Source organism: Channa argus, chromosome 11 (genome assembly GCF_033026475.1).
Source record: "Channa argus isolate prfri chromosome 11, Channa argus male v1.0, whole genome shotgun sequence".
NCBI lineage: Eukaryota > Metazoa > Chordata > Actinopteri > Anabantiformes > Channidae > Channa > Channa argus.
In genome coordinates this window covers 7,208,341-7,233,450 of record NC_090207.1, presented here as the reverse complement: position 1 = coordinate 7,233,450, position 25,110 = coordinate 7,208,341, and the positions used below count along the sequence as shown (strand labels likewise).

Here is a 25,110-nt window from a genome sequence, read left to right as displayed (position 1 = left end):
TACTATAGCTACAAAAACTTAAACTAGCAGCTAACAGGAGACAGGAAATTGGTTCACTATGCTCCATCCAGACATCCATCTCTCTGGTCCGATACACTCAGCACTTCAGGTATTTGTTGCTATGAAATTATAATAAACAACAAGCTATACAAACTTACCAATCAGGCAGAAATAATTATAAGTGTGTGATTAGTAAATAGGGGGAACCTTGCTCAAAAGCTTTGGAAAACAAATATTTCCGGTGCCAGTCTGGTTTCTAGGAGCCCTCACTAGCACCTCTATACGATAAAATATATTTTAGAATCTATTTCTATTAAAAAGTTACATAGTGTATCATTTACTTCATGCACCCTTGTCACCTGCGGTTGCTGATCTGTGTGTGGTTGTGTAAGCTGTCTGCCTGTCAGCCTGACAACGAACCGATATGACGTGTATTGTTGTTTCGTTCCCTCCCCAAAAACACACTCCAGGACTCCAGCAGCTGCCCTCTTATCACTGAGTCTTTGCTCCCAGCTGTGTTTGTTGATCCAACATGCTCTTTGCTGTGTTTGTTGACATGTTTGTTTGTTTGCTCTGTCTGACAAATGGCTGCCATTGTTATAGTCCACTGAATGATATTTGGTAGGATGAGAAAACAATTCTGTGTTTACAGTATATTATCAAACTTGTGTGTGTGTGTGTGTGTGTGTGTGTGTGTGTGTGTGTGTGTGCAGATGTGCTTTTTTTTAAGTGTGTAATTCCCATTAAGCCAGTCAGATTCAAGTCACAATACATGAAGTGTGATTTGTAGACTTTAACTCCACTGGGATGCTTTAGGTGATAAATGCTTTAGGTGTGTGTGTGTGTGTGTGCGCGCACACACACATACACAATCACAGGCAGACTCCCGTGATAATTAGCCTCTCATTGCCATCTCCTCACTTAGAAGGGATGAGGGTTGGAACTTTTCCACTGATAATAAATGAGAGGCTGGAGTCTCTGGCTCTTAAATTTTTATCTTTTCATCCAAATGAGCTGTGTGGGGCTTTATTGCCCTGTTGAGTAAGCAGTTTTTAGCCGCATGTGGCCTATATTGTCCTAATATTCTCCCTGGTGTTGGGACTGTTTCCACAAAACTCTGTCTCTTTTTCATTATCAATGTTCGTGACTCCATAAAGTTCCTCTTGATAACAGGGACATGGTGTTGGCTTGTTGTTTAGGCTTCGGTGACAGATTGTGTTTATCCACAAATCCCCTTACACTAGAAAATGGCAGCAAATTTTTGTTAAACATTACAAATTATTACGTCAGCATGTAATCTGGTAAAGTTTCAACATTTTGCTAAGAGTTTCTTGGATTGGAAACCTTTTTTACCGATGCGATAAGTTGGTTTAGGTTGGTATTTGGTCCAGCCCATCAGAACACCGGCAAACACCTCATGAGATAACTTCGTGTTAAATGATGGGACTATGGTTATAGTCACTGATCCTCCATCTTCTATTTGGCCCAGTCTGTTGTACCCACACTGCTTTCCAATATCATCTATATTTTGCGTAGTATATAACAAGGATATAACTATCAACTTTTGCCACTTTATTTTTTTTAAACGATGGAAAAAATAAAGGGAAAAAAGTCAGAAAACAAAAAAATACATAAAGTAAAGTGTTGATCTAAGTACTAGTAAACAGCATTGGAAAGATCACCTTTGTTAGTGTAATGGGTTACAAATTACTATTTACACTTTTAGAATTAGAATCTTTTATTGATAATCTTTTATTGTCATTGAGCTGGGCTTGGATTTGATCCTGTGGATTTAACCATCCTGGCCTGATGCTCCATGCATTGAGCTACAAATGCAAATCTAATAAGTAATGTAGACATTTTAATAATTTATTCAACCTAATGTAACTTATTACATTTGATTACATTTTAACAAATGTTTTAAACTGTGCAATAAAGTCCAGGAACCACTCAATAATAATAATAATAATAATAATAATAATAATAATAATAATTTAAACCACACAATGTAAGCCATCCGACAATGATCCACACTGATATTGCCCAAAATACCTGCAGATGTTTCCTCAGGTTTAACAATAAGCATTTTAGATTTAATAACATTTATTGCTCAGCTTTGCAATGTAATATTAGAACCCTTTTCTGATTTCAGAAGGAAAATATTGAATTGAAAATATCCAGCACTGATAAACATTCCCATCTGTTAGCATTTCTACCCCTGATGGTTTTGCATTGAATTATCAGCTTCTTGCCCCATGTCTAATATTGTTAGTTGTTACTGTAACAAAACAAGGAAGCCCAGGCCAAAATTTATTGATTAATTATGTGATAATTAGGTACCAAGTGAATTGTGAGGCATTTTCCTTCTTTCTGCTCAAATTTGATACAATGCTGAAGGCCTTTAGCCCTTCTTTTAGCACCCCAGTCTCTGCCTGCTGAACACAATCAGTGGGAGAGTAGCTGGATGCTATACTTCTAATCTGGGACGTCAGCCCACAGGACAAGCTTGAAGCTACTACAGCAGCCAACAACCCACCACTATTGTCTGTGTCTTTGTTTACAGAGAAATATGTCATTCTAATCCCATGTGTGGTGGGAAGTGGAGTGGGCGGTTTGATTCCACGTGTGAGGGTTTTTATTTGAAAGGCATCCAGTATCCAAACATCAAGCTGTGTAGATTACATTATCAGTGTGCTGCTTAAAAATGTGTACAAAGGCAACACTTGTAAAGGTCCCACGCGTTACTGCATGTGTGTTGAACTGCTGCTGCACTTTGGCTTTATCCACGGAGAGGACGAAAGAAAGAGAAGGAGTCTGAATTTGGAATTAGTTTGGTGTTGTATGAATGCTTTAAGACATTCAGCAATGATTTATTTTACCTGCAACACGAATGTAGGACTTAACAGTCAGTGTGTCCATACAGCTACTCTTGGGTACATGGTTAGTCTCTGACACTCTGGTTGGTTCCGTGGACTAATGTGCTGATTGCTAATTACTAGCTAGTGGTAATTCGTCATGATTTTATGTTCTTTCTGGATAATGATGTTGTCTTTTAGAAAGAGAGGGAGATAGAAGTGCTTAGTCTGAATTGCCTCTGACCAATGAGACAGTTACTGACAAAGAGACACACACTAGTCTGTGAGAGGCAGACCTTCAAAAATCAAGAGGTGTGCACCCGGCCCATTTGCCAATTTCACATTTTTTATTTTCATTGACCCATCTAGGCCTGGACTTCATTAGTGATAATTGTAACTTGTCCTTTTACACTTAATACACTTACAGTGATTGTTTTATAATCTTCTGCATATTGGTGTCATTTGAGCTTTCCACTGTTTATGGAGGTTAACACAGTGCTGGAGAACTGTACAGCAGATACAGACCGGGTTCTGTTTATACCAAACCAATATGTATATGATGAGTTTGTGACTTAATCTCCACTAGTGACAGGAAGACAAAGGTACTAGTACTGCATGTTTCTCCAAAAGTTTGGAATTGTTTCATCAAATATTCCAAATTGCGATATTTCACTTAACTCGACTGGTACGTCATTCAGTACGATCTGTCAACAATTTATCATAGAATGAATGCATGAAGGGAGGATTTTGAAGAACTTCATTGTGTTTCTAATTTAGTTATAACTGTAGGCATGGTCAAGCTTACTGCTCCTCAGCTGTACTTGACAGCTGCCTTAGGACAGCTATTTAGAGTTAGTGTATTTAAATGCATCTGGCTTCCACACCTTCCACCGCACACGGCCCTCTTAATAGTCATTTTCAGAATCATCAGCTGCCTCCCTGAAAATAATGTTTTTGTCTCGGACCATGGAGCTCACATGGTGCATACAGTGAGAATCCATTCTGAAGCATTAAGTTTTCTAAACTTGTCCCCTTTGTAACTGCAGAATAAATTATTTGTGTTACCCTCTATTGGTGACCAGGCAATTCTAAAAGAATCTGCAGGTCTCTGGCAAAACAGAAAAATAAAATATAAATGAGGAAGCAAATTCTAGAGTAGCTGAAGTACCAAATGAAATGAAATGTTTTTACTGAGAAGCATTCAGGCTCCTGCAGATTATGGCCCTTTAAGATCATTTTTATTGCAGGACAGATGTAAGATGGATGAATCAGTAGGGGCATCTGTAATGGTTACCCCTGCAGGGCTGGTGGCACTGAGGCCTGCTCTGAGCACCAGTGTAACACAAAGACTAGGTCTGGAGCAGAAGGCAACTGATGGCATTTTCCTCATTCGTGCATAATTAACACACAAGTGGAGGTCAACATGTGTGCGCAGAGGCATGTATAAGCACTCGCTAAACAAAGATGCATGTAGTCTAAGAGCATTCGTATGTTTATTTCATGCACTGTATGCAGAATCCAACACGTAAACAGAGACACTCGTATATGCACTCATCCCTGTTTTCCAGCAGCTTTCATCATTATTACACAATAATCATTTTTGCAGCAAACTTATATAACTGTGAAGCCAGCTGCTCAGGGAGAGAGAGGTAGTTTCTGTGGAGAGACGGTCAAAATTGTGTGTGTGTGTGAGTGAGTTAATGGGTGGTTAGGGAGTGCTCTTTCACTCTTTTCTGAAAAAAGTAATTTTGTATGTGACTTGGCAAAATAAATTAAAAAAAGCAAACCATAGGATTCAGTCAGGATTGACAATCAGAGGATGAACATCAAGCCGTCTTTAATGTGGCTTTGAATGTAGTTGAAAGATATTATTATTTTCACATTTTATCAGTCTTATGATGGCCAAAGATTTTCTACAAGTCAGGACATAAAACATGAGTCAACAGTGATTGTGACTAGTGATTGTGACCTTGTGTTGAGAAAAGAGGCAACAACCACACAATATTGATGTTGCTAAGGCAAAAAATTCCACCAAACTAAACAATAAAATATGTTGTTTTCATTAGTTAGTTCACAAATTTTAACTTAAATTCCATTAAATCATCTATTAGGTGGACATTGACTTCTGGTGCATTGAAATAAACAGCTGGTGATACTAATGTAATTGTTCAATCAGAAGCCATTGAACCAAGAGAAGGACACAACAGCGCTTACAATGTTTTCTATCCGTAATTAAAAATGCACACAGATTTTTCTGCTCTGATGGTCTTGTCAGCCTTTGACAGCATCATCATACAGTAGGTCATTTGAACCAGCAGACAAAAATAACCAAGTTATGGAGTGCCGAACTCCAACCAAACCGCTAGGTTTGCACCGTGAGTGTTTTGACTGGTCGGGGTGAAAAAATACAGTTACCCAATCTGCCATTTTACTGCCATTGTAAGAAATGTTTATATATGTGTATATGTGGGGGCGATCTTTCAACAAATGGTCCTGTTGGATGTATGAGCGTAGGGACCAACAGCCAACAATCAACGAATTTCTTTGCTAGTAAAAAACATAAAAAAGTCAGTAATTAGTCATATGAATACAAAAGAAAAAAAAAATTGTGAGGAAATTCTTGACAAAAGTAAATAGTTTAAAAAAATGCTTTTTAAGGCTGCTCCTCAGTTATTCTTAGCGCTGCTTCTAACTCACAGAGGCTGCTCAGGAAAGGGTTTTTTTTAAAACATGATATTATGTTGGAGTGAGAGGGAGTGACAGAGAACAACGAACACAAAGACCATGAGAGTGAGAGACAGCTTCAAATAAGGTAGAGATAAAAAAGTCAAGAGTGGGCAGTGCGACAAAAAGAATGAAACACTGGATAAAAGGACAACAAAGGAAGAGACGCCACAGGGAAGAACAAGTAAAAGCCTTGAGTAGAAAAGAGTAAGAGGGGGAGAGAAATTCAAAGTAAAACTCTTGATAGCACAAAAAACAGATGCTCCTACAGACAGACGCGTTTGACCTTTGACCACCATAACAGGGCTCTTTTATGTTCCTCTTTCAAATGTTTAACAACTGTTTATTATAAACTTCCAAACTCACAGCTCCCCATCTGTCTCACCTTTAAAAAAACAATCCCACCTGTTCATTCAGAAAAAATTTAAACCCATGCCTTCCAGTCTGTTCATCCATCCATCCAACTTAAACAAATATGTGCTTTCAATCTTTTAGTCATTAAAATAATTTAAGAACTATTGTAATAAAGGCTACAGAAAATGGAAATAACAATCTCCAGACATCTATATATGTGTTGTGTATATCATTCTGAGAGCTTTCTTATATTTAAAAGTATTGCTTTTGTACAATATGCTATTTTTGTTTTGTTATGGTAAGACTTTAACCAGCCTGTTAAAACAAGGTAAAGTGAGAGGAAAGCAACTTTATTTCCTTTTATCACACCCTTAATATAACAGAAATATGATGAGCATGATGAGAATTATGCATAATCACAGTTGGCAAACTTCTTGTTATACAACAAACTCTTGTAACAGCAACTTTCTCGCTATCTCAGTTTGTTGACAGCTTGTCACTCACATGGAGGTAACCCGGCAATCTTTGAGTGTTACGATCACAACTACAGATTGTTGTGCCTCCGCATCCTAAAAAGCAGGAATTGCAGACAACATAAATTTAATGATTTGACAGTTGACTCATTTTAATACCACTCATGTCCAATGATGGCGGCTTCTCCAGAATGTGTTGACAGTCATGCAGGTGGTGTGTGTCTGCACTTGAGAAGAATTTTTTAGATGCCATTTTACATATTGTTGCTGTTGTTGTTCTCATTAAGTCATGAATTACTAATAAGGGTGCTGATTTAAGGCAGTCTGGGCAAACGTTTTCCTCTATTGAGCTGAACAACTTTAACAACCATTCACACATACAGATATAGATTATACCGCTAGAACTGGCATCGTTTGCATTCTACTCCAGCAGGAAGCATCTAGAAAGATTTTCTTTTTGTTCAGACATAGGAAGATGCAAGGCGCAGTAAGCCCACACTGCTTTATGTACTCCTGAGAGTTGCTGTATATGTTGGTTCAAATTGGCTGCAGGATAAACATGTTCAGCTGGACATTTACAGGATCCCTTCAGTGTGTCTTCCTCCTAAACATCTGTTCCAACTAAAACTGCAGACAAACAGTATGTCTCCCTTTACCGTTCTCTCATAGACACATCTGCTGCGGGACATGCAGCAGTGTTTTCTGACAAGTAGCATATGCTCTTTTGTTTTGAGTACAGTGCCTTTTTGGTTTGCATGTACATTTTAAGCATTAAGCTGATGCTTTCATCCAAATGTGCATGTTTCCCTTAACCAGCAGCCAAGTGTAAGTTTCACTGCTAAGGGCCAATGTAAATGTAGAGAAACAAAGAGAAAAACTTAAAAGGGAGAAGCAAGAAATTGTATATGTGTCAAAGAATTTGAATTCTTTTGAATACAACAAGATTAATTCCTGCGATCTCTACTTTGTATTTTGAAGCTGATAGCAGAAGAGTAGTGGGGTTAAAGAAAACTTCTTGAATATGTCCTCCAGGATGAATTCAGTGTGCTTGAAGAAACAATGACCCTGAGACACAGGGCACCCAATTGCTCTGCCTTTGACCATGCTCTGAATAAGAAGGCACTGATAGAGTTATGTTGGAAATAAACAGGAAACACAACTGTGTATTTGTGCTAAGAGTTTTTAGGACTTCAGAAACTGCATCGTGAACAGGAGTGACAGTTTCTTCCAACAGCAGATGGTGGACCAGATGAAAGGTGAAGCGAAAGAGAAAACAAATGAGAGAACAAACATCCAGACTGTGAGAGTGAAGCTGCAGGCAACATCCAGTCCAAGAGTTAAGAGAAATTCAGTGAGATGGATTTTGATCAGTAAAACCTTTGTGATAACTCAGTGACATACTACCTGGAGCATGTACATCCTATGTAGCTGTACATTAGCAGCCATCATACACTGGAGCAGAATAGGCTTAGATTTTCACCTTCTGCAGACTGGGTTATTTTTCTCTCTCTCTCTCTCTCTTTTTACCAGAAATTCAAAAATATTATTTTGACCGGCTGCAGAATCACTCATAAAAAAACTGAACAAAGGTGAAAAGAACATCAAAATGAGACATAAAAGAGCAACACACGAACTCTAAAGGCTTAAGGCCTACTTTTCCTTTTCTTTCCTGACCCGTTTTCACCAACTTGGAGCTTGTTGGACTATCATATCCAAAACACCTTTAAGCCTTGGTGGACTTAGTTGCCTTCTTGCCGTATAGATCTGTCAGTTTTAATGCAGGCCTGAAACATACTGACCTTTTAGGCAGTAAAAGCTTATGTTAGTTTCTCTGGTGTTGATAGCACAGCCAGCATACATTTAGATATATATATATTTTTTTAAATGGAAACCTACTTTTCAGATGATCATTTAAAAGTAAAGTCACGTTTAGCAAGATGTAAGGTCAGAATTTTTAAAACATTAAAAAACACTGTTAAAATGTCTTCTTTTTCACAACATAAACAATATAGACGTGTCAGTCACAGCATGCTGAGATGCAGTTGGTGGTAATGAGTCAGTTATTGATTTGATTTTGTTTTCTACTCTGGCAATTATGATCAGGTGTATGCGTAAACCAGAAGCAGCCACTACAGCTACCGAGTGTTGTAGTGGCACTGCTAATAAATTGCAATAGCATTTCCTTTCCTTTCCCCTTGCATTTGAGAATTAAAGGGTTTAAACCAGGTAAAGATGTGAAAGAGTATTTAAAGGATGGGAGTGGGTGTAAAGGGAATTAATTGTACTTAAGTGATTTTCCTTTTTAGCAGAACAATCTGTTATCCTCCCCTCTCACAAATTGCTTGCTTTCCTCAGTCAGTATTCCTCTGTGAGAAGGCTAAGCTATAAGTATGCAGTGCTTCATTCACAGGCCTCTCTCTCCTCCCCTTCATTCACCTTTTTACTTTCAAAACAACATAACCGGTGGGCTTTAGTGTTATTTCTAGAAGAGAAAGGGGGGAAACTCTGACGTTAAAAATGTGATGTTAACATTTGAATGATGTAAAAGGTTGTTGATGAAACAAAACCTGAATGTTCTAAGTATCTCTTGGAAAAGCAGCCAAAATGCAGCAAAGCTACAATCTTCATAAGTGAAAGTGCCCTCTGGGCCTTTTAGGACTACTCCTTAAAAGAAAGAGAGACATGATTACTTTGACAGAAACACATTCTGCATTTTGAGGTTCCAGTTGTGATTTGAAAGAGCAAACTTTATTCAGTGTGTTGCTTTGTGGCATAAATGATCCAAAGCACTTCAAAGCGGTGCTTCTCATTCAGCCATTCACATACCAGTGACAGCAGCTGTCATGCAAAGTGCTCGCCTGAACTAGAAGTTGGGGAGCAACTTGTGGTTCAGTGTCCTGCCAAAGGACACTTTGACATAAGTTGAACCACTGACCCTGTGGCTCATGGATGACTGCTCTCTGTATTGAGCTACAGCCACGTCTGTTGTATTCCATCCACTTTTTATTTTAACACTTGGAAAACTAGTGTTGAGGTGCCTACAAACAAGGCAGTGCTGCAGAAGGGGAAAAAGGAAAAGAAAATCAATTGTAATGCTCTGTGAGCTACTCAATGGACAACAGTAGCAGACTGTAGCTGTAAATGTGTGTAATGTTTGAGTTTCACCAAGGAAACGGGGCAGAAATTAGAGCTTAGTCGGTGTTTCATGATGTAAATAAAGTTTTAAATGTATTACACTGAAATTGTTGTTGTGCAAATAAGATGAGGCAGTTTTATTAATTTCAAAAGAAAATTAGAAATAGAAGATAAATAATGAAATACAGTATCTACAGTATAACTGATCCGTTGAAGCTTGTTGATCGTGTTATATATCAGTCATTTACTTTTAGGAGCAAAAGTGAATAAATGCAGATGGATGTGAGTGAGGCAAAGTGAAAGAGTACAGGGAGTTTTGCTTGTCTTCCAGCATTACCTAATAAACACAGACAGACAGAAAAAGAAAGACACACAGACACTTGTCAGGCTCGGTTGCCGTACACAGATCTGACAGAAGCAGCTTAGGAATGAAGCCCTGTCCATCATCCAGCTTGTTGACAGACACGTGCACACACATGCACCAAAGTCCTGACAGCTGCACCATGGGAAAATATTGGTACCATGTTCCCTTGCTTATGTGACTGGGTGTGTATGTGTGTTTTTGTGGTTGTGTGTGGGTCTGTCGGTCCCAGTGCATGCAAGTAAAATCAGTCTGCCTATTCTCACATGTCATTTGTGAATATCAGGGATAAACTGACAGCCTCTAAAAGCAGTAACCTCACTTATGATTGAAAAACTCCAATCAGTTTTAAAGTCACCTTTGAATGACTCGACAGAACATGGGTTTTTAGATTTGATGGTTTTGGACCCTTCAATAAATCTCTCTTTATTCTAAAAAAGGATGCGTATAAGGTTTAAAAAAAGCCTAAACTATATATGTAGAAAGATTGTGGTTAATTCAACTTTATTTATTCAATTCAACTTTATTTATATAGCGCCAATTCACAACAAAGTCATCTCAGGGCACTTTACAGAATAAAGTCAACATTATAAAGATATATAAAGAGAACCCAACAATTCCCCCCGGAGCAAGCCATAGGCAACAGTGGAGAGGAAAAACTCCCTTTAACGGAAGAAACCTCCAGCAGAACCAGGCTCAGGGTGGACGGCCATCTGCCTCGACCGGTTGGGGTGAGTGGAAAGGGGAGAGAGAAAAGAACAGAGCAACAAAAAGCAACAACAAAACATCGGGCAGATTGGTACGACCAGTAGCTGCACGCTGGAAGACACACAGCTTCAAAGCCGGGGGACACCTGCAGAAAGGGACAGAGAGAGGGGGACAGAGGAGGACAAAGACAACTACGGGAGAGAACACACAGAGTTAATGACATACAGTGGTGACAATTGCGGGGTGAGAGGAGAGGAGAGATGGTCAAGAGGAGGAAAGGAGCTCAGTGCATCGGGGGGTAGGTCCCCCAGCAGTCTAAGCCTATGGCAGCATAACTATAACTAACTATATGCTTTATTAAAAAGGAAGGTTTTAAGCCTAGACTTAAAAGTAGAGAGGGTGTCTGCTTCCCGAATCTGAACATAGATTCACAACATTAGAACATTAGGATTATGCATTAATCAAGTGAGAACACCGACAAAGCTTGGAAAAACACAGCTATGCTAACTTCAAACAAAGCCGGTAAAGGCAAAAGGGGGCAATAAGAGGCGAACAGGGCAAAGGCCAAAAACAGGTGGAATGCAAAAGTGGTAACTAGTGAAGGGAAGCTGCAGCTGGTATATAGCACAGTAAGGCAAGTGGAAGTGGATCAGTGTAGGTGGTAATTGACCACAGGGCAGGTTGGTTTTTGCAGGTTCTGAAACTACAGCGCAGTGGAGATGGTGAGAGATGGCAGGCAATAACAGAATGAATAATGAATGAGCAGTTACACATTTTACATGTCACTGCATTGTCAAACTTTAATGGCAAATGTGGCAGCAATGTGGGAGCAACACTAGCACTCACTTAGAAGTGTGTGTCTGACCATGTGATGAATGAAAAGTCCAAAATCCCTCATTAACTGCTGCTGTGCTCCTACAGACACAAGCTAGTCACTGGGTTTGTTGTGTGGGCAGGTCAAATCGGTCAAGCTGAGCCTTTTATTAAACTTATGTCTGGTGTGGGTAGAAACATGGTTGATGAGAGCAAAGTACATAATTTAAGCAGTAAAGTTGCAGGCTGTTAAACCAAAACTGCCATATCTTAGACATTTGACGGGACCATCAGTGCCGTTCACGGCAGGGAATAGTCTCATAGTTGCAGTGAAGCTGTTATTTAAAAAAAAAAAAAAGCACGAATGGCATCCAGATACTAATATGTTATCGTCTCATCCACCCCGATCTGTATTTGTCATGAATGGGCTACAATACCTTGCAATTACACAGAAAATGAGTATTTTCTGCATGTTTTGTCCTAGATAATTGTTGCATTGTTTGGTTGTCAGTTCTCAGACAGCATGTCCATTGTGGTTATTGGCAGTCAGTTAGAAAATGTTTGGTGACAGAGCTCTTCTTACCGTTATAGTGGTGGCTTTTGACTAATGCGGGTTGCAGTTTTACGCCTGTCATAGCTCTGTGCTTTAGGAATCCATCTGAAAATGTGATGTGTATGACTTTCATTTCAAAGGGCTTAAGTTAATGAAATATCAAATAATACACTAACAAGATTTGGGTTTGTGCTCACGCATGCTACAGAAGTACTGAAGAATTTTATTTATTATGTATTTTACCACTATGTTTTATTTATGATTTCTCTTTGCCACGACCTTGTCATCTCAACATCTTTGGGGACAAATTTTTCTCAGCTGACGATCAGAGCATACATTTCCCCTCCATCCCTCCGTACTCCACACATCCCTGTCAGTCTGTCATTCACATTATTTCTCCCACAAATTTCGTCCGATCTCACTGCTTTGTTTTGCATATTTTTGTTGCCGCAGAGTGGGTGTTAGAGTGAGTACGGGGGAGGGGGAAGGAGGTGAGACAGGGGGACAACAATGGGGGAGACTTTTTGATATTATGCAACAGTCAGTCATTGAATTATAAAAGACAGGTTTTTAGGAGGCCACCTGTTATTTTATGCTGTTTTGCTACACAGGTGCAGGTTTTTTACTTGGGAACATGCACACACCTCAAACAACAAGCCCACTGCTTCACTTGCAAAATAGTACTTTTGTGCAACTTCCCTCCTTTCCCCTCATTTTCCTAACTGCAGCACGTAAACAACACAAAACAATTGTCATCAGGGAACTTTTTTTTCAATCGTTCAGAGGGAAACAGAAGAAAGCAGGTTTTCAAGTGTCATTCCGTTGTTGCAACCATCAAAACGTATTGTACAACTTATTAAGCAGCACACACACACACACAAATGCACATACACAACACACACAAACGTATGGACAGAAAATGTCAAGAGATCACCATGATGTATTTGAAGACAGTGTGTGGCATGACATAAAGCAAGACAAAGATAAAAAAAAATGAAAAAAGTATTTTTCCCCCTTCTGTTTAGATGATGTGTGTTAATAAGAAAAGCAGTAAACAAGCATGCGTGCTCATAAATTGTGTGAATAAACATCATAGTGATAAATACAACAAACCACAATATGGATGGATTAAAAGGAGGGAAAGGAAGAACATAAAGAGATCAACCATAGGTTTGAAACATGGAGGGAGGGCAGAGTTTGAAATAAAAAAAAAAGTGTTTACCTGCATATAGTGAATAGTGAAAAGGGAGGAAGTAATAGAAGATAACCAAAAAGGTAAAAGCTTTGGAAAGGGGTGAGGAAAAGGACAGGTATGGAAGAAAGTAGATAGAGATGTGATGAAGGAGGAGTAATAGCCAAAAAACAAAGAGGCCATCTGGAATGGAACGTAGGAATAGAGTGGAGGTGTGGAATTTAATGGAGAACTGAAACGAATATGAATGTTTGTAGAGTGAGTTGCAGGAGAAACAGAGGACGTGCATGGCCACTCAAAGGAAAACCAGAATGAAACACTGGAAAAATCAAAACACAGTAAGGCAGAACTGGAAGAGACAGTAGGTGATAAAGAGTTAATGTGGAAGGCAAAGAAGAACAGCTGGAATCTAAATGGAGATTAAAAGGGAAAATGAGAAGTGACAAGCAGTAAATGAAGCACAGATAAAATATTTAATGTGGTCAAAATACTCAAGAGAGCAGAGAATGATGAACATTTGAAGAGCAAAGTGAGGTAAAAGAGCTGTTGACGAGAAGATGAAATCTTGCAGAATTCAAAAAAACATAACCACATATCGTGTATGCCCATTCCTTGTTGCCGGTCTCGTTGACAAAAATCCCATTTTATGTATTAGATATCATCTCCAGCTAAGCCTACATCCAATTCAGTATCCACAGAGCACTAAAACTGTTCACTTCTCTAAGAGATTTTTCTGTCACTCTTGTGTCTTCCTCCATCACAACAGACCGTGGGAGGTGGCACCATGCTGCGTGAATCAATTCTAAAAGACATTTTATACAAAGAGAGCAGGGCACGCATCAGGGATTAAAAGAAAATCAGGGCAGGGAAATTCCAAGTGGAGCAAATTCAATTTTAAGCGAATTCTCCCTGCCACTGCGACAACTCAGCCCTCTTTCTTTCCTTTGTTTATGATGTGCTTTTGTGAACTTTAGTTTAACCATCTTTTCTCTCTCTCTCTCTCTCTCTTTTTATCTCTTTATTTCTTCCTTTATGCCTGTCTGCAGGGTGTGGTTCCAGTCAGGCATCAACTTCCTGGCTGTGAAACCGAGCAACGTCGTCGAGTGGGAGATCAAACAGGAAATGGCACCAGGAAGCAGTTCCTTGGCGGTGATGTGTCAGAGAAAGGCATCCTCAACAGCAGAGAGGTAAGCTCTTTTGATTTCCAACATCTACTCTTAATGTACCCAGTATTTGTGGGAACACAAAAGTTTGCCTCGATGTCTCTTCATCGGCAGTCAAATGCACACAGAGGGTGGGCTCACAAGCAGCTGTGGAAAGCACTGACCCAGGTGACGTGCTAAATTTGCCATTTACTTGGTAATTGCTTCGTCCTTGTATGGATGGTTTGTTCGTGTGTGTGTGTGTTTAGTTTAGCAAAGTAAAACCAGCAACAGCAGAGCGACACAGCCTGCTTTTTAGTGTTTTGTTGATAATGTGGAAGGTGATCAGTACTTGATTCCAGTGCCTAGTTAGGACGGATTTGTTGTTGCATTGCATTAACAGAAAAATACAAAAGACAGAATAAATACAATATTATCTGCGTGGGTGAGACAGAAAACATCAAGCTGGTGAGAAAAGTATTTAAAACAAAAGCATATCAAACAGAGGCCCAAGTTAACTGCACGTTATAGAAAAGGTGACTCACCAAGTCAAAATCAAAACAATAAATTGAATGGGTAACAAATTGAACAAGATTGTTTTAATGCAGGAAATAGCACTGCTTTAGTGTAACCGCTCATTACAGATCAACTTTATTCCAAATAAAGATATCTACAGTTCGGAAAAGAAAAAATACCAATGTAAGGGGATGCAAACTTTTGCACCCAACTTAGTCTTACTAGGCGATCCGTGCTGTGCCCGAGCACCTTCGACCCCCAAAGTCCCGATTATTTCAATAGTTAGTTAGTTAGTTAGTGCACCACCTCTGTATATGCCTGTAAGCCAAAACATTGTTTTTTTTATTTAAACAAAGTGTTCATCATAGGTCAATGCTAATGGGGCTATAAATCTGCAGATCAGTCAGTGTCCATGCTGAATCCTGTCCGCCACAAAAATGAAACTACCTGGAGGTGATGGCGTTTTGGTTGACAGGGATAGAATATGATGATGAAGTTTGCTTGCAAAAGACGACTGGACGTTTGAACTGCAGACAAAACCCTGACAAAGCCTTGCAGCTGCAAAGTACAAAAAAATCATAAACCTGGATTGACACCCAAGATGTTTCACATAGAATTAGAGTTAACTTGATGAAAAGGTTTTTAAATAATGATATTGTGTTTGTGAATCCATATAAAGCCACTAAACAAAGACAGTGGTTTAATATTATTTATCTGTATAATATTAGTATCTCAAAACAACAAGGTATTGTTACATTACTGTACATGCAAAAGGAGATTAAGCCTCAGCGAAAAGTCAGTGCCCAGCCAGCTAAGACTAAGTCTGTTCTGGTAGTGGTGGTGTGTTAGCCATGACTGAATGGAAAGTGTTTTGAGCAGAAAATATAGATACAGTTCTGTTTAGATTCTCTCCTAACTCTCCTTCAGTTATCTACCTGCTCATCTATCTTCTTTCTCTAATTGTCTGTTCTCCATTTCTTGCCAAAAATACAGATGAATGGCTTCTCCTTGCATGAAACTTTTATTGCTCAACCCTAACTTAATTAGTACCACTTAGCTAGCTGTTAGCCACATCTAGCCTTGACTGATGAACAGGATCAGCGGCAATGAATAATCCAAATCTTCCATAGAAAGAAATAAAAGTGATGACACAACAGCTTTGAGCTTTCTGCTGAAGAGCATAAGATGGTTAAACACATGGTGGCTCATACACACGGTGTTACTTTCATAGCATCAAGCCCATACACAAATAGGAAATACCCAATTTCCGGTATATTGTATATTTGCATGCGTCAGGGAGCCACTATTGATATGCAGGAAGCTTCGAGTGTGCTTGAAATAGGTGGGACGTCTGCAGATCACAAGAGGCTAAAGCTGTGCAGCATTTAGAAGCAGGTCCCAGTAAAGATGATCTGTGTAGAATCAGTGGTATCAAATTGATTTTTTTTTTTGTTTTGTTTTCTTCAAGAAAAGTGAAAAGACCTGTTTTTTTTTTTTTTAATACGTAAAGCTGTTAATGTTTTAAGCGAGGACACACTACGCAGTTGTACCAGTCATGCTGAGAGGCTTCATGGACTTGTCATTCATTTACCCATAGATGCTAATGATCATTTTAGAGTAAATGAACACACTATTTAATTCATTACACACTGGTGAAGATTGTGTCCAGGTGATCTGGAAGCTGAGTCTTGGCAACTGGACTTTTTCTTGTTAGTTTGAAACGTTTCACTGCTCAATTATCGATCACTTCGCTTTGCCATGTTGAACAGATGACACCCCTGCTGTGCCTATTAATGGTTGCTAAACTATGATTGGTCAGCATGTTAGGAATGATGTAGCACCTGTGTGGTACTTGTTTAGAAATAAACTATGTATGTGTTTCCTGAATGGAACCATGCACATAGTTTGGACAATATGGTAAAATAATTGTGATAGTACTTAAAGTAGTTGGTCAGGGACTGGTGGATATTCCTGTGGTGTCCTTCTGTGTGGCTGCTGAAAAACTGAAGGCATTCAATGCATTTTTGAATGTGCCAGCCATCGTGGCCTCGAGGCAAAGGAGTCATTTTCCTGGCCCGTTGTCATCCATCAAGATGCCGTTGTTTGAGGTGTTGAGATGGAGGGGATTCTAAATGCTGCTTATATACCTGAGATTTGGCATGTATCCATGTGTGGTACAGGGTTTTGTTTTCTTTCCCTGGAGGGAAAACTCATCAAAGTGACGTCAGGATAAACACAGATCGCAATGCTATAGAAACAAGCCCAGAGAATCGCATATGTAAACACACACACTCGTCCATTCCTGTCATCTTTAAAGTCAGGCTGTATGCAAAGGAGGTGCCTCAAAGCACAGATTAGGATATGACAAGCACAGATGTACTTGTATTGCAATAATGTATAGGCCTGTACAAGCACGGGCAGATACACACAGGAAGATTTAGTACAGTGCTGCGTTGTTACCTCCTTAATGCTAGAGAGTTATAAAAACTATAGGTGGGATTGAAGCTGACTTTTTTTTTTTTATTACTGGGGAAGACACTCACACACTGCACAGACACATGCATTATATGCAGACTGTTGCCAGCATAACAAGAGCAAGATCACAGGCTTTTATCAGCAATTGTGTAGGCAGGGTGGCTAATTAAAAGAGCTGATCTGTATTAATCTCTAATGAGATATTACTGGCTGAGACACGAAACAGTGAGTGTGCTTTTTTTTTATGAACGAGAGGGCGGGAATAATTACTACCTCTGACAATTAATCTTTTGGAATTGATTCCTGTTACCTAGTGTAATGCTCTGATGTAACATGGCGTGGCAGGATATGGGGTTGAGTGTATGATACGCATGCAGAGCGGGTGCAGTAGTTAGACACATATCGTAGACTTTGCCGCGTGCAATTGTGTTTCTGTGCACGTGTTTAAGGTGAAGGTGGGTACGTGTATGATGGTTTACATACAATAGTACATCACTTGTGTTTTTGCGTGTGCTGTATGGATGTAGTTTATCTGAACCAAAAAAAGAAAAACATTGTTGATCATGATAAATGTAATTACTGTTCCACCATCACCTCTATAATTTTTTCATTAGAGCACCCTATTTATGCAGACGATTGGTTCAAAGCTCTCCTACAGCTCTCATTTGTTTGTTTATTGATTTTGATTATGAAGTAATGATTTATCATTTGTGTATTTCTCACTATTTGACCACTTTAATGTAATTCAGCTATAATTACACAGCAACGTCACACTGTGTTATTGACACTCATACGCTCAGTTCTGCTTCCCTGCCCTTCTGCTGCTGTGTACCCGTGCTCTGAAAAATAAAATATAATGAGATGTTTGGATGTGCATGTGTGTGTCTCCTCTCCCTTAGAAGCTGCTGCTGAGGTGCCCTGGAGCAAGATTTGTCTTTTGTTGGAATTAATTATTATTCATTTATCTTTTCTTCTTTATGCTATTTTCATATCATTTTATGTCATGATACTGTACGCTGTAATCGTGCATTGTATATTTTTTCTGACAAGTGTCTTGGACTTTCTTTTGTAACACTCTGCTGCTTATGTGGTGGGCTTGACCTTGTTGAGTTTTCGGTGTAGTTACTCATATTGTCAATCACTTTCCCAGCCTCGCAGGAGTAAAGTCTCCTGGAAAATTAGCTTCTTTTTTGTTTCCTCATAACTTGAAGTTGCATGTTAAAAATAATTAAACCCAACACAAAGTGGAACAGGCTCAGGATGACCTCAGTTTGGTCTTGTGGGTTATATAAGGAAAGTATGCCATAGTTTATGAGTGCGGCTGACGCTGCCAAGTGTGAAGCGATGCTCTATTTCATGATCATGATTAGGTCTATAGATTAACACTGTTAATGGGCCTCAGTCAATACCAAAACTGGGGTAATGCATTGTCCATACAGGGACGTGGTATTTGTGTATGCATGTGCGTGTGATAAATAGTGTTTATCATCACCCTGGCCCCTTTGCTCAGAGAAGGAAAAAAGTTTATTTTGTTGACTTTACAGTTTTCCCTACAGTTGGAGGAAAAGTCTCCCAATATGTTTAATTTAATAAATTTGTATAATAAAAATTCTTACCTCAAGTAATTCCCACTATGCTGAGCAAATTGTCACTTTAATAAGGAAATAAGGCCATTTTTTTAGTTTGTTAAACATGGAATAAACTCAGTAACTATTTCCCAGGAAAGCAGTGGAATTTTGGCCCTTTAGTGGAGATGAGGATTGTTTTTAAATTGTTGGACATTTACTTGGTATTAAAAACATAAATAACAGGCTTAAGAAATCTGTCATTTCCAGTGTTGGGCTTATTACTCCAAAAAATATTGTACTCATTACAGGTTACTCTTGTCAAAAGTATCTTGTTGCATTACCTGTATTACTTTATTATATGTATTACTTTATTATATGTATTATATAGTTGTATTACTACCACTACACAAACACAGTTTACATTTTATGATTATGTTCTTATCACTTTCATCGTGTAGGCACTTTCATCTTCTATTCAGCTACAACTAATGGTGCTGCTAATGGTGACCTGTGCAAATACAACAACTACAAATATTAAATGTTGCATTTCAAATTAATCTTTACTGTGGTGACACAGCAATTAATGCTCTAACAAGTTGTTTTTGGATTGAGAAACTAATAATAATACTTAAATTTTATTTCAAACTTTGTCATGTGTAGCTAACTACTTGTTACTGGGAAAAGTAATATTGTTACAGTTACATGTTTTATTTTTTTAGCTTTGTGGCTGTTAAAAATTCCATCATGTAAAGTTAGACACTTTTTATTATAGATTCTCAGTATATTTATAGTAATTTATAGATTGGTCCTTCAGTAACCTGAACCCATGGACAGATTATTAGAAAATATGAAAATGGGCCATACACAGGGAAAAGGCCCAACATATCCTCTATAAAGGACCCCTCCCATGACACGGACAAACAGCTGTCAAAATGTTTTGTAGTGAAATTGTGTCTCTTTTAGTTAATTTTGTGTTATCATGTGTCTCTATTTTTTTATGGATTCCTTACACAAGTGCGCACACATTAAATCCCTCAGCATTACATATGCAAAAAACACAGTTATATATCAAGCAAATAAATACAGCTAAAGGCTCATGCACACTTGCTACACATACACATAAACACAACATGACTTTTTCATCAGCACAAGTCATACAGTTTAGAGTTGTTCTTACATAGTGATGTCTGTGCGCAGAGGCTGTTATCTCGGGATTATACTTGGATTGAAAAGAACACATGCATAGACATCACCCAATCAAGTGGTGGGTTGATTTTGTTTGCACAAATGAGGTACAAGCACCTCTATTAACTTTAATGAAATACATTTCAGCCAGCTAATATGAGAAGTGGATATATTTGTTCTCTCTCTCACACACACTCACACACACATTAAATCATGTTGAATCACACTTCTGTATTTGCTAAAAATGCTGGGAGCCTGCATCACTGTGAAGGCTGTTTATACTTTTGACATTTGAATCAAAGACAGAGAGACACACACATACACACACACACACACACACACACACACACACACACACACACACACAGAGCTTTGATGAATGTGTTGATTGAACTAGTTTAAATCCATACAAGGGGAGGGGACGACGCAGGGTGCAGGGTTAAGTGCTGTAAGGTTTCAGCCATTTGTAAAGACAAACTAACTTAACAGAGGGCTTTTGTCTGATTGCTGACAGTCTCCCTGGGATACAAACACACACACACAGAGCATAGACATGGGGCCAAGATGTCTGCAGACTCAGTTGGCATACACCGGGATGAAAAAGACAGCAAGAGGGAGGAAGGATAGCAACAGAGAAGGGTGTCTGCCAACAAGTGAGAGAGAGGGGGGGTGCAGAGGAAGAGAGAGGAAGAAAGGGACAGTGTAAGTGAGTGTTCAAGTGAGTAAGACGATTTGAAGAAATAAAATGAGAAAAACGAGAGAGGGAAAGGGGTCAGGAGCGTGAGTCCCTGGAGAGAGGAACATGGAGAATTCCCTTCAGATAGTTACACCCATGCACTATCCACTATTTCTATTCACTGCAGTGTCTGTATATACTGTAATATAAAGATGGTTATATGTCACATGTTTATATGATGAACAGTTCTTCTGCCCCCTTCTATGTTAAAGACATGGCACCAGATACCACATAAGCAAAACAAACAGACGAGCACAGTACTGATTGTATGTCCTCATTAGGGCCTTTCAGTGACTACATTATGCCCTTACTTTTTCCTGAACAGTATTCCAAGACATTCCATACAAGAACATTACATGTTCTTCAGTAAGTGATACTATTAAGAGTAGAACCTTTTTGTGTCCAAACACCAGTTAGTGACCCAAAGTGTCAATGCATTGCTGCTGATGGTACCATTTAGATTCCAGCTGAAATCAAACCAATAAAGACTATTCCCTGGTTTATCTAGCTTAGCGTAGTCGGCAAATGACTTGTTATATTGCTGAATTCTGTCATCTTTAGGGGAGACGTGGAGGGCATGGGGACAGTTTGTAAAAAACAAACAAAAAACAAATTCATTTGGATGATAAAAATAAAACGAGAATCGTGATTGTGAGTTGGAGCATCTGTTCTCCAAATTAAATTTTGTTCACCTCCATTACACTGAAGTGGCTTCTAAAAACCTTTGAGATGAATAACTGGTAGCAAATTAAACTAACAAAACTAGCCAACTAAACCCTGTTTCAGTCATTTAAGGAAATCTTCAAAAAACAGCAGTAAAAATGTCGTGGTTTGTGTCCCTCGCAGACGGTGCAATTTCAATCTTGGTACTATAAATTTGTCGCCAATTTTCACTTTACCATCTTCTGATTATGTGTTTTCAAACAGTCAACTTCAAGTATGTTATAATGGGTTTTATGCCTTGTGCTTACGTATTTCAACTCCTCAACCTCTTAGTATAAATGTTTCCCTGAAATATAAAACATATAAAAATCACAAGGATAATAGTCCATACTGCAGGGTTCCTTTACCAGAAGAGCAGAGGAAATGACCACTTCAGTAGTAATAGTCTGTGTTTATTGCTCCTTCCTGCCTTTCTTCTCTCTCTCTTCTCTTGATTGCACAGTACTGAATTGAGGCCAAATGTGTCTCTGAAGGTGTATACACATGTACGATATGTGTTAGTGGTGCTTTACAGTGTATTGAAGCATCACTGATGGTTTTCTTCCCCCTCTATTTTTACTCTTCTCTGTTATACTTCATCTTCCCCTCTCTTCTTAGAATGCTTGCAAAATGACTATTGTGGTAATATTTTCCTATATCAATTCCGTTTAAATGTGTTTGGCTTGCAGAGGTCAACAACACCATTCTACATTTTTGTTGAGCCTTGTTTTTGGTCTTCCCACATCTTGACCCTAAGTAGTTTTGTCTCTATATGCTCAAGTGTATTTGTGTGTTTTTTTTTCTCCTGAGTTTGTGTTTGAGAGCAGTAGAGCTTGAGAGCTTGTGCTTTAAAGCTGATAAACATCAACAGGGCAGGAGAAGTGAAGGAAGGAGGAATTGAGAGGGGATGATGTGAGTGAGGATCGACTGAAAATGGACAGAGGTGGGAAAGCATGATGGGAGGGGAGAGATTTCAAGATAAAAAGAAATGACTTGTAGTTGCAGTTGGACAGTAAAAGGGGAATGTAAAACGTTAGAGGAGGAAAAATAAAAATGGAAATTATCATTTTAAGGGACCGGGGAAGAGAGGGTATAGAGAAACCTACTTTTAACAAAAAAATCAGGTTTTTGATTTAAGCAAATCAACATACGCTGACCAAAAGTGAAAAACAACAACTTTGTGTCTGACAACGCAGGCATATCAGCTAAGTGCATGTGAGCAAACCTTCTTAAAATAAACCTGTCGTTCTGCAAGGTAAGACCTTCGGGAGCAGGGTTATCAGAATGAATTTGATTTAAGTCTCTGTTACATCAGCTGGGAAGCACCAGCGTGCCTCCAAGCTTCACCATAATGTTCTTCCTCTGGAGATCATGCTGTCATCCAATTAAGTTAACTTGACCCATGTGAAAGTCCCACAAACACACAATTTACTGTGTTTAGGTTGCAGTTTCAGTTTAGAAAGCATGTAGTAAGCAGTGATGTCTCTGCAAAGGATGCTTCTGTAACAATTTATATAAGGAAGGGAAGGCTCTAGCTGTCAATTACAGGGAAAAGGACATCAAAACAGTCTGGATAACATGGGATTTGGTCAGATAAAGGCAGCATTTGGGTTCATTATGTGTGGTTTTTGTACTTCCCCACTTTATCATAGCCCTGCATGCTGACCTAGGCTAGCTAATTAGGCCTTGCAGATATGCATAGGGCTTATATGTACAGCCTAGCATCATTCTGTCACTCACTGAAATGACCCTGGCCACCTGAACACACTCAATCACCAGGCCCGACTCATGTGCATATACATACTGGATGCTAGTGTGAATGCATGCAGACACACAAATACATGCCGTGGATGCGATACTGAATTTATGGAAGATGCTGTGTGGGGTCAGTTTTCATGTTGACAGTAAAGTTAACACACGTACATGGTGTAGGTCACATTTCATGCATGGACTCATATCTAAAGGCACAAACATCCATGCAAATTCACACACTGTACTTTTCGGAATGTTTTTGTAGGCCATGCTTTAAATAACCTTCCAATCCCATTGGCTTATTCCCCCTACTCTAATACCCATTCCTCCCTCGCTCCCACTCCCGCTACTCACTTTCCCTTCCGTCTCCCCTATCCTTCGTCTCCTCACCCTCCACGCCCCTGTTAAACCCCCTCGGGAGCCTGCAAAGCAGGATGTGTGGCTAATTAAGGTGACCTACGTAGACCCTGTGTGTTCGAGTCGCTCTCCTTAGAGATGTACTGTGTCATAGAGCTAGCAGCAGTGCCGATACCAACACTAACTCTCTGTCCCTTGTGTGGCTGAGTGTGGGTATGTGTTTGTGTGTTGGCGAAGAGGTGTCAAACGATAGAGATATCCCAGTCCCTTTTTACTCTTCTTTTTCTCTTTTTTTGTCTATTTGCTCTCTCATTCCAATCCCCTCCCTCCCATCACCTCACACATCCACCTTCTTACTTTCACTCCCTGCATCTTGTCCTCTTTTTCCTGACGTTATCATCCAGCCCTTGTCTTGTTCCTCTTGTCCTTCCTGTCTTTCCATTTTCCAGTCTGCTCTACTCTTTCATTTTGCCCTCTTGCTTTTGCCTTCCTACCCTCCTTAGGTGACAGCAACCCTAGGGTCCCGTTGCTGCTGGTTAATGAATTCTTTTCATCACGTAAACCAAAAAAATCAAGCTGGTGTCCTTGACTTGAGAGCTCTCAAGCAAGCATGAGCGAACAAATGACACAAACAAACTGAGGGGACAGAGCGCCTCAGTCTCCCAGGAGGAGACTAAAAGGATCTGCTGAAAGAAGAAAAGGAAAGAAAAAGACATAAAAAAGTTGCATTACGTTGTTAGAATGTGGGACGGAGGATTGTTTTTCAATGGGCAGGCAGGAGAGAGAGAAGTGAGGAAAGGTTGAAGGAAAGTTTTAGAAATACTGGATTCTGGCATATAAAGCCCCTTCAGACATGCACCGCCTGCCATTAATCTGACAAGATCTGAACATATGAGCATGAGCATATATATATGCACCTGATCACTTTTCCAAAAAAGTTGCGATGACAAGCTTACTTGGTCTGATCTAAAGGGAGAGGATGCAAAGAGAATCAGCAGTGAGGGACATATCAGCACGGAGCAAACAAACCCAATCCGGAAAGAAGCAAGACATCCATAAGCAGTTTGTCTATAATTATGGTTCATTCGGTAACCTTCTAAGCACAACACTACACTCGTTGTCCATCACTTTTTAGTGTCCCCCAGAATCGTTGTAGACCAACTGTTGTGGCAATGTTTTCGGGGGACACTAAAATGTGATGGACATTTAGATTTGTAAATATATTTTCAGTTCGTCCCAGAGCCATTTCTGTTGAGTTGTACTGCAAGAATAATTTCTTTAGTGGAAAAAGTATGTGTTGTAGATTGGCTATTTTGGCAGGAACAAAATGGTTTGGGTATATTTTATTCATATGTGGCATTTGTGGCTTCCATTTATGGTTATGGGCAACATCTCCTTATTATGTTTGTTATAGAAAATGCAACTTGGTTGTGTTTATGGTCAACACAAAAAATGGTTTTGCGATTGCAGTTTAGTTGTATAGCAACTGAATTTTTATTAGACATGACA

At 39.2% G+C, this 25,110-nt stretch overlaps 1 protein-coding gene across 2 annotated transcripts in view; it reads left to right on the top strand.

The window, feature by feature from the left end:
- The window catches only part of si:dkey-215k6.1 (transmembrane protein 132C), a 216,077-nt gene that overhangs the window by 101,204 nt on the left and 89,763 nt on the right, over positions 1 to 25,110 (top strand). For both annotated transcript variants that reach the window (XM_067521854.1, XM_067521855.1), the window contains exon 4: positions 14,215 to 14,355. In XM_067521854.1, coding sequence (XP_067377955.1) covers positions 14,215 to 14,355 — 141 coding nt within the window. The remainder of the gene's footprint in view (positions 1 to 14,214; positions 14,356 to 25,110) is intronic.